Raw genomic sequence first — 10,704 nt, forward strand, 5'->3', positions numbered from 1 at the left:
AAGGCTGGGTTTGAGTGGGTTTGGGGCTTTTTATTTTTAAAGGTGTGATGAAAATCACATGGAATGGAGTGCAGGGAAGGGTGGGCACAGCTGGGGATGGCACTGGAGCATCAGTGCTGGGTTTTATCCTCTGGGAAGAGGAACTGGGTAAATCAGCCAGTCTAGGACCAAAAGCAGAGGCTCTGCTGGCTGTTCTGGGGAGGAAGAGGCAGCCAGGGGATCCTTATTGGAGCTGCAATGGTGGGATTTGGGAGGTTTGTGTATCCCAGTCTCTGGGGAGAGAGCTGCTTCTAGCCGAGGAAGCACAAACATTTTCCATTCCCGTGTTGATAAGAGGGTTCATAGGGGAAGATGGGGGGGTTTGGCCTGGTGAACAGCAGGAATTGGCACCTCAGCCACAGTGGGGCTCAGCACCCTGGGCCAAGCAAGGTGGGGCTGAGGCAGTGCTGGTAAAGGAGGGAAGGACCCCAAGGAGGTGGGATCTGTGCTCTGACCCTCAGCAAGGGGAGAAGTGGTTGGCAGCAGAGCAGTGGGTGGGGCTGGCAGGTCCCACAAGGCAGCTTTCCTCCACAGCAGAGACCATGGACCACTTCAGACCATTTTGGTAGCCTCCTCTGGGCCTGCTCTACCAGCTCCATATCTGTGCTGGGATGAGCTGGAGGCAGCTCCAGAGAGGTCTCAGGAGAGCAGAGAAGAGGGGAGCATCCCCTCCCTCCCCTGCTGCCCACCCTCATGGGATAAGTCCAGGACACACTTGGCTTCCTGGGCTGTCAGCACCCACGGCCAGGTCATGTCCCATTTGTCACCCAGCAGAACCCCCAGTTCTCATCCATCCATCCATCCATCGTCCATCCATCCATCATCCATCTATCCATCCATTCATCCATCATCCATCCATCCATCTATCCATCCATCTATCCATCCATCCATCCATCCACCCACCCTCCCCAGCCTCTGTTGTCCCTGGGAGTGGCTCTGCCCCGGGTCCCTGCCCCTGCACTCAGCTGGGCTGGATCAGCCTGAGGGCTCTGTGGGGAGGAGAGGGAGGGGCAGGGTTTGGGATACCGGGGAGCAGGGTGGGATAATGGGATGCAGGTGGATGATGCCCTCTGGGAGGCAGCTGGAGATGCAGCCCATCCATCCCTGTGCTGCTCTGCCCACCCCTCCTGCTCCTCCACCCAGCAGGTCCTGGGGGACCCAAATGGGGGTGACTGGGCACAGGTACTGGAGGTGTCTCCTGGCAGGGCTCCCCACCGGTGGGGGGACACCCAGGGACAGCATGTGGAGGGCAATTCCATCCCCTGCTCAGGCTCTGCCCTCCCCACTCCCATCCCAGTCCCACACTAGTAGCACCCACCGCAAGGCACATGAGAGGGGGCAGCCCTCCTTGTGGCCCTTATCCCAGAGCTGGATCCCAAAGGGTTCTCCCACCACACCCCAAGCTGGGTGTCCCTGTGAGTGCAGCACAAACTCCCCAGTGTCCATTCTGAGCCTTTTCCAAAGGAACAGGAATTGGGATCAAAAGCCCACAGGGTGGGCCACCACCAGCCTCAGAAAGTGGGTGCCCAAGGTCAGGGGATGCCCAGGGCCAGGGGATGCCACAAGGGGTTGCAGACAAGCCAGGTCAGCAACAGTTGTGGAGGGATAAAAATATTTCCACTACTCTATAAGAATTTATAAACCTATACTTTCTGATCCATTAATAAACGCCTCTAGGACCATCATGCCAAGGGAGGGGCTTCTGTAAGAAAATAGCAAGATTAAAAAAAGGAAAGCGCTAAAGATTCCCTGCAGGGCCCTGCCTGGAGGGGCCCTGCCCACGGGACCCCTGCTGGCATGGGGACACGGGGGACACAGGCCGGGTGCTGCCCTGGCACCCTGCAGCCCCAATCCCTGACCCCCGGCCGGGCACAGACCCACCAGGCACGCCCCACCTGGGGGGCCCTGGCTCAGGGGCACTGATGGGGACATCCCCACGCCAGAGAGCTCCCACTGATCCCACTGATCCCACCACTCCCAGTCCTGCCTGCATCCTCACCATCCCCTGTGGGCTTTCCCACACCCAGGAGGGGCTTGGATCCATCTCCCCAGGGATGCTGCGAGACACAGCAGAGCTCACCCTGGGGACACACAGTGGGGCTTTGCAGGAAGCTGGGGACATCCTTGGGGACACAGGGACACTACACAGAGCCCTGCAGGGTGGTGACATGGCTGGGAACACCCCAGGGGACACAGGGATGCAACATAGTTCTGTGGGAAAGCAACACAGATGGGGAAAGTCTGAGTAGGGCAGCAATACCAACCAGGACATGGTGGGGAACATGGGGACACCATGGGGGACATGGGGACATGCAGCAGCGCTTCGCTGGGAAGCAGCACAGACAGGGAAATCCTTGGAGAATGCACAGGGCTGCTGTGCCAAGAAGCAGCGGGGACAAGGACATCCTGGGCACACAGGACACCACAGACAAACAAGTGGCAGCAGGGGCTGAAATTCCAGCCAGGGTCGGTGCTGTTGCCATGGGGTGAGAGGTGCCATGGGCACAGGACACTCATTATTGCTTTACAGGGCCAACATCACAGCAGGCTGGGGGTGCCCAGCCTCTGATTTGGGTTTCAAGGGATTTTCCCTGGGGACGTTGATTCCCCAGTGCTCCTTGTGCCCTGCTGTCACTCAGTGGGGACAAGGTGAGGACACAGGGCTGGACACTGACAAGCTTCAGTCCCCCTGCACTGGTGCTGGCACGGAGCAGGATGGTGGCTGTCCCTCCATCCCCTCTGTCCCCCGTGGTCCCCAGGAGTTGCTGTCCCTCCATGCCAGCCAAGGCCAGGGGACCAGCCCGGTTCCCCACAGCAGCTGGGGCCTTTGGGGGGCTGGCACCAGTGTCCCCCTTTCCTCTTCCCTTAAGCCAGGTGAGCATAAAGGCTGTAAGCAGGGAGCCCAGGATGACACGGGGACCAGGGTCATGCTGTGGGGACCAGGCTGGCCAGGGCCTTCCCCAGAGCTGTGGAGAAACGGGAAACCAAAGCTTGGGGGACCAAGCTGTGCCCAGTGAGTGACGGTGAGCTGTCCCCTTGTGTCCCCACGCTGTCCCCTCGGGCGCTGGGAGGTTGGATAAGGCGATGCCGCAGCTTAAGGTTGTGGGTGGGTGTTGGTACCGAGTCTGGCAGCAGGTCCGGGTGGTGGAGCGTGATGTAAACATTTCTGATCGGGGCCAGGAGGAGGAGGAGGAGGAGGAGGAATGGGCTAGTGTGAGTCCTTCATCTGCTTCTGGATCTTCTGGAGCATCTCCTGCATCCGCCGCAGCTGGAAGGGAGCAGAGCCAGGATCGTGGATGGTGCCAAGCCCCAGCCATGCTCCCGTGCAGATGAGGCTCGGGTTGAGCATCCCAGACAAACTGGGATCGCCAGCAGCCAGGGAGGAACCCTCGGATGCACCTCCAGACGCTGCTGGCTGGAGCAGCAGCCGCCGGCTTGCTGCAGGAAGGGTGGCTCCTGATGGCTGTGGGCTGGAGGGAATGGGGACGGAGGTTTGGGTGCTCAGCCTGCCCCACACTCACCTCCTCATCCTTCTCCCGGATGAGCTTCTCCGTCTCCACGTCCGGCACCGGCGGGATCACGGGGATGGGGAAGTCTGTGCCACTCTCCCGGGTCAGCTTGCTGTGGGCAGAGAGAGGAGGTGAGGGTGCTGCCCCAGCCCCCCAGGGACATTCCTCTGAGGATGCCCCAACCCCTGCAGGTCCCCAGCACCCCCACACAGCCCCTGGGCCCCATGGCCATCATCAGAGTGGCTTTTTCCAGGCAAGGGAGATGTGAGCGGCCCCAGACCCCAAAAAGGCCATGCATCAACCAAGGGGGGGACCCAGGGACTTCCTCCACACCCCATTCTGGGGAGAATCCCACAGCAGCTGGGCTCTCCTGGGAGAGTGTTTTCCCTGCTGCTTTAAAACATCAAAACCTCGGCATCTCCCCTCTGTCCCTTGGACTCAGGATGGGCTCTCCAGGCACTCCACCGCCCTGCCAGCCCCAGGGATGCCCCACACCCTTTTCCCAAGCCTCTGCCCCAATTCAGGCCCATTCCAGCTGGAGAGAGCCGCGAGCATCCCCCCGAGGCCACGCCGCCACGCAGGACCCAGGCCAGTCGATGGCTCCTGCCATGCCCCTGGCACTGGCAGGGATCGGCTCTCCCACCCGTCCCCTGTGGATGCCACGAGCCACTCCAGCGGGTGACAAGGCCGGGACACCAACAGTGGCTGGCAGGGTCACGCGTGCTGCCACATGCCACCGCCACGTGCCACCGCCTGCACGGCCCCTCCGGGCAAAGGGGTGATGGACACGGGTGGGGCACGGGCAGGACAATCCATCCCTGCCCTCGGGTCCCGCTGTGCTGTGCCGGGGGCTGGGCCAGCGCCAGGGACCAGGGACGGGGTTTGGCCGCCCCGGGAGCCGCTCTGGAAGGCGCTGCCCTTGTCTCGGCTTTGGCCGTGGGAGTCGTGGGGAGCGCGTGCAGCTCCTGCCAGCACCACGACGCTGGAGCCAGGCACCAGCAATGGGGTGAGCGGCTCTCGGCACCCCAAAATCGCATCCCTGGGAGGGCAGCACGACGGGGGCACCTGTCCCTTGGGCAGCCCTCAGTGCCACCAAACAGTGACACATTCCCAAACCTGAGTGAGCCGGGGTGACACCACTGGCACACAACGTCCTTTGGCACTCCGAGGGCAGCTTGTGTGGGACACAAGTGGGTGGCCACAGGGCCAGAGTGGGTGGCCACAGGGCCAGCTCGCCCCGAGGGCAGCTGCCTGGGCCTTGCACAGGCACAGAAGGACCAAGACAGCGTTGGGTACCACAAGCACTTTTATAGAGGGGCCAGGGGGTGGCAGGGGGAGCAGGGCGAGGGCCAGCGCACCGCTCCCGGCTCAGTCAGTGGAGCAGTCCCCGCAGCACAGCCTCAGCACCGAGGGATGGCTCCTGCCCCGGGGCACACAGGGAGAGACACTTAGAGGTGCCTGCAGCCACTGCCAGCCCCCACAGCACAGCTTCAGATCCACAGAGCCTCCACTCGCTCCCACACTGCTCTGACCCCTGGCTGGAGGGTTCCACCGGGGACCCTGCCTGTGGGGGCTCCCTCAGCACCTTGAGGTGGCTAAAGCGGATGTGGGTGCTGTGAATTCGGCTGACCCACGAGCAGAGCCCCAGCACTGGCTTTTGTTGTGCTCTTGCTCTGGTGCCGGAGCCTGCGAGGATGCAAGGGCCCCCTCCCTGTTGGAGCATCCCCCCACAGCCAGCCCCACGGGGATGCAGGATCAAAACAGAAAGGGGATGGGAACTAGGAACTGGGAATGGGAATTGGGAATGGGGATGAGAATGGGGATGGGAACTGGGAATGGGAAACTGGGAATGGGAAACTGGGAATGGGGATGAGAATGGGGATGGGAACTGGGAATGGGAAACTGGGAATGGGAAACTGGGAATGGGAAACTGGGAATGGGGATGGGAACTGGGAATGGGAAACTGGGAATGGGAAACTGGGAATGGGGATGAGAATGGGGATGGGAACTGGGAATGGGAAACTGGGAATGGGAAACTGGGAAAAGGAACAAGGAATGTGAAACTGGGAATGTGGATGAGAATAGGGATGGGAACTGGGAAGGTGTTGAAGCATCCCCCAAGACACACCCAGCCCAGAGGGGACACACAGTCCCCCTTGCTGCCAGAGCACACCCCTGGCCCCAGCCCCAGCCCTGGGGACACTGCTGGCACATGCCCCTCAAACCAGCCCCAGCTCTGGGGAGATGCAGGGTCCCCATTGCTACCAGAGCATCGCCCCAGGCACCCCGGGGCCACATGCTGCCCCTCACTGCTGGGGTGTCTCACCTAAGAGAGACCCAGCCTCGGGGGCTGCAGGAGCATCCCTGCAGGCGCTCCCAGCCCAAGGACACAGGAGGAGCCCTGCACCACACCGGGCTCAGCCCTGACCCGTGACACCCCGGGGACAGGAACCCCCCGGCCCAGCCCGGCCCGTACTTGCGGTTCCGCTCCTTGACCACCATGCGGGTCATGCTCTGGATGCACTGCGTGCGGTAGTTCTCGTAGTGCGTCTCCCGCGTCACGTCCTTCAGGTCCTGCATGTGCGTCCTCACCAGCATCGTCCGCAGCTTCACGAAGTCGCAGTGGGACGGGTTCTCCACTGCGGGGGACGCGGGGTCAGGGGGCCACAGCCCGTCCCAGCCCCGGGGTGTCCCCGTCCCCAAAGGCCGGAGGGCGCCAGGGACAGCCCAGCGTTACCTTCCACGATGCCCCAGGGGTAGAGGCGCCCGCGGACGCGCCGGCCCTTGGCCTGCACCACCGTGTTGCTGCCGATGACGGCGAAGGGGATGCTCTCCTGCAAGGGCGGGGGGGATCAGCGGGGCCCTGCCATGACCCCCATCTGCCAGGACCCGCAGTCCTCCACGTGTCCTCCTCAGCCGTGTCAGCCAAGTTATTCCAAAGGCCCGGCTGTGGAGAGCCCCAGTGGGACAGCAGAGGTCATGGCATGGGTTTTCCCCACCCAAACCCCACCCCACCAAGCTGCAAGTTCACCTGTGGGATCTTGGTGACATATCTGGCTAGTGAGATATGTGCCAGCCCCTCCATGCTGGAGAGCTTGTGTGGCCCCAAAGAGTCCTGCAGGTACCCCAGGGTGATGTGTCCTCCTGGCCACAGGGCTCTGCCCCTCCAGTGACAGAGCTGGAGGAGCCAGACCCACCTTCAGTGCCTGGTCTTGCAACTTGAACTCCTCGTCCTCGTCCGAGTCGCACTCAGGGAATTGGTAGATGCGGATGCCGTAGTGGTCGATCTCCTCCCGGATCTGGAGGCAAACAGCCCCCTGAGGGCAGGGCTCCAGCCTCAGGAAGGGTGTGGGTGGTGCCACACAGGGCGAATGGCACCCAAAAGCCTGGTCCCACCAGATCAGATGTCACGGACAAGTGGCCCCTGGATATGGTCTGGGGCCTCACTGCAAAGAATCCTTATATCGAAGGATGGATCGCAGACCAAAGTTGTCCCCATCTCATATTTGTGCTGCCCTGATAGACCCAAGGGAGCCCTACAAACTGACATCAGCAACCTGGACTGGTGAGTTTTCTTTCCCAGGGAAAATGGCCAAAGGATGTGCCCAGGGGCCATTGGCACTGGGCTCGGACGTGAATGCAAATAATCCATATATCGAAGGATGGATCACAGACCGAAGTTGTCCCCTCCTCAAAGTTGTGCTGACCTGATAGACCCAAGGGAGCCCTACAAACTGACATCAGCAACCTGGACTGGTGAGTTTTCTTTCCCAGGGAAAATGGCCAAAGTTTGTGCCCAGGGGCTCGTGGCCCTGGGCTCGGGCCTGACTGTAAAGAATCCCTATATCGAAGGATGGATCGCAGACCAAAGTTGTCCCCACATCAAACTTGTGCTGACCTGATAGACCCAAGGGAGCCCTACAAACTGACATCAGCAACCTGGACTGGTGAGTTTTCTTTCCCAGGGAAAATGGCCAAAGGATGTGCCCAGGAGCCCCAAGAACAGGGCTGGTCTCTGACTGCAAAGAATCCATATATCGAAGGATGGATCGCAGACCAAAATTGTCCGCTCCTCAAACTTGTGCTGCCCTGATAGACCCAAGGGAGACCTACAAACTGACATCAGCAACCTGGACTGGTGAATTTTCTGTTCCAGGGAAAATGGCCAAAGGATGTGCTCAGGGACCCCTGGCCCTGGGCTGGGGCCTGAATGCAAAGAATCCCTATATCGAAGGATGGATCGCAGACCAAAGTTGTCCCCATCTCATACTTGTGCTTCCCTGATAGACCCAAGGGAGCCCTACAAACTGACATCAGCAACCTGGACTGGTGAATTTTCTTTCCCAGGGAAAATGGCCAAAGGATGTGCCCAGTGGGCCCTGGCACTGGGCTGGGGCATGACTGCAAAGAGTCCCTATATCGAAGGATGGATCACAGACCAAAGTTGTCCCCTCCTCAAAGTTGTGCTGCCCTGATAGACCCAAGGGAGCCCTACAAACTGACATCAGCAACCTGGACTGGTGAGTTTTCTTTCCCAGGGAAAATGGCCAAAGGATGTGCCCAGGAGCCCCAAGAACAGGGCTGGTCTCTGACTGCAAAGAATCCATATATCGAAGGATGGATCACAGACCAAAATTGTCCGCTCCTCAAACTTGTGCTGCCCTGATAGACCCAAGGGAGACCTACAAACTGACATCAGCAACCTGGACTGGTGAATTTTCTGTTCCAGGGAAAATGGCCAAAGGATGTGCTCAGGGACCCCTGGCCCTGGGCTGGGGCCTGAATGCAAAGAATCCCTATATCGAAGGATGGATCGCAGACCAAAGTTGTCCCCATCTCATACTTGTGCTTCCCTGATAGACCCAAGGGAGCCCTACAAACTGACATCAGCAACCTGGACTGGTGAGTTTTCTTTCCCAGGGAAAATGGCCAAAGGATGTGCCCAGGAGCCCCAAGAACAGGGCTGGTCTCTGACTGCAAAGAATCCATATATCGAAGGATGGATCACAGACCGAAATTGTCCGCTCCTCAAATTTTTGCTGCCCAGATAGACCCAAGGGAGACCTACAAACTGACATCAGCAACCTGGACTGGTGAATTTTCTGTTCCAGGGAAAATGGCCAAAGGATGTGCTCAGGGGCCCCTGGCCCTGGGCTGGGGCCTGAATGCAAATTATCCCTATATCGAAGGATGGATCGCAGACCAAAGTTGTCCCCATCTCATACTTGTGCTTCCCTGATAGACCCAAGGGAGCCCTACAAACTGACATCAGCAACCTGGACTGGTGAATTTTCTTTCCCAGGGAAAATGGCCAAAGGATGTGCCCAGTGGGCCCTGGCACTGGGCTGGGGCATGACTGCAAAGAGTCCCTATATCGAAGGATGGATCACAGACCAAAGTTGTCCCCTCCTCAAAGTTGTGCTGCCCTGATAGACCCAAGGGAGCCCTACAAACTGACATCAGCAACCTGGACTGGTGAGTTTTCTTTCCCAGGGAAAATGGCCAAAGGATGTGCCCAGGAGCCCCAAGAACAGGGCTGGTCTCTGACTGCAAAGAATCCATATATCGAAGGATGGATCACAGACCAAAATTGTCCGCTCCTCAAATTTTTGCTGCCCAGATAGACCCAAGGGAGACCTACAAACTGACATCAGCAACCTGGACTGGTGAATTTTCTGTTCCAGGGAAAATGGCCAAAGGATGTGCTCAGGGGCCCCTGGCCCTGGGCTGGGGCCTGAATGCAAATTATCCCTATATCGAAGGATGGATCGCAGACCAAAGTTGTCCCCATCTCATACTTGTGCTTCCCTGATAGACCCAAGGGAGCCCTACAAACTGACATCAGCAACCTGGACTGGTGAATTTTCTTTCCCAGGGAAAATGGCCAAAGGATGTGCCCAGTGGGCCCTGGCACTGGGCTGGGGCATGACTGCAAAGAGTCCCTATATCGAAGGATGGATCACAGACCAAAGTTGTCCCCTCCTCAAAGTTGTGCTGCCCTGAGAGACCCAAGGGAGCCCTACAAACTGACATCAGGAACCTGGACTGGTGAGTTTTCTTTCCCAGGGAAAATGGCCAAAGGATGTGCCCAGTGGCCCCTGGACCTGGTCTGGGGCCTGACTGCAAAGAATCCTTATATCGAAGGATGGATCGCAGACCAAAGTTGTCCCCTCCTCAAATTTCTGCTTCCCTGATAGACCCAAGGGAGCCCTACAAACTGACATCAGCAACCTGGACTGGTGAGTTTTCTTTCCCAGGGAAAATGGCCAAAGGATGTGCCCAGGGGCCCCTGGCCCTGGGCTCGGACCTGACTGCTAAGAATCCTTATATCGAAGGATGGACCCCAGACTGAAGTTGTCCCCTCCTCAAAGTTGTGCTGCCCTGAGAGACCCAAGGGAGCCCTACAAACTGACATCAGCAACCTGGACTGGTGACTTTTCCTTCCCAGGGAAAATGGCCAAAGGTTGTGCCCAGGGGCCCCTGGCACTGGGCTGGGGCTTCACTGCAAAAAATCCTTATATCGAATGATGGAACCCAGACCGAAGCTGTCCCCTCCTCAAACTTGTGTTGCCCTGATAGACCCAAAGGAGCCCTACAAACTGACATCAGCAACCTGGACTGGTGAATTTTCTTTCCCAGGGAAAATGGCCAAAGGTTGTGCCCAGGGGCTCCTGGCCCTGGGGTCGGGCCTGACTGTAAAGAATCCCTATATCGAAGGATGGATCGCAGACCAAAGTTGTCCCCACATCAAACCTGTGCTGACCTGATAGACCCAAGGGAGCCCTACAAACTGACATCAGGAACCTGGACTGGTGAGTTTTCTTTCCCAGGGAAAATGGCCAAAGGATGTGCCCAGGAGCCCCAAGAACAGGGCTGGTCTCTGACTGCAAAGAATCCATATATCGAAGGATGGATCACAGACCAAAATTGTCCGCTCCTCAAATTTTTGCTGCCCAGATAGACCCAAGGGAGACCTACAAACTGACATCAGGAACCTGGACTGGTGAATTTTCTGTTCCAGGGAAAATGGCCAAAGGATGTGCTCAGGGGCCCCTGGCCCTGGGCTGGGGCCTGAATGCAAATTATCCCTATATCGAAGGATGGATCGCAGACCAAAATTGTCCCCATCTCATACTTGTGCTTCCCTGATAGACCC

At 58.7% G+C, this 10,704-nt stretch overlaps 1 protein-coding gene across 1 annotated transcript; it reads right to left on the reverse strand.

Moving 5' to 3' along the window:
• Positions 1-944: 944 nt before the first annotated feature.
• Positions 945-6,955, reverse strand: LOC146765971 (septin-4-like; the record flags this gene model as incomplete). The annotated part of the gene is made up of 5 exons (XM_085593417.1): positions 945-3,307; positions 3,561-3,660; positions 6,025-6,187; positions 6,286-6,382; positions 6,746-6,955. Coding segments are annotated over 5 exons (630 nt in total), but the record flags the coding sequence as incomplete, so codon positions are not given.
• Between the last annotated feature and the right edge of the window lie 3,749 nt (positions 6,956-10,704).

The sequence above is a fragment of the Lonchura striata genome, chromosome 15, assembly GCF_050655825.1.
Source record: "Lonchura striata isolate lonStrDom1 chromosome 15, ASM5065582v1, whole genome shotgun sequence".
NCBI lineage: Eukaryota > Metazoa > Chordata > Aves > Passeriformes > Estrildidae > Lonchura > Lonchura striata.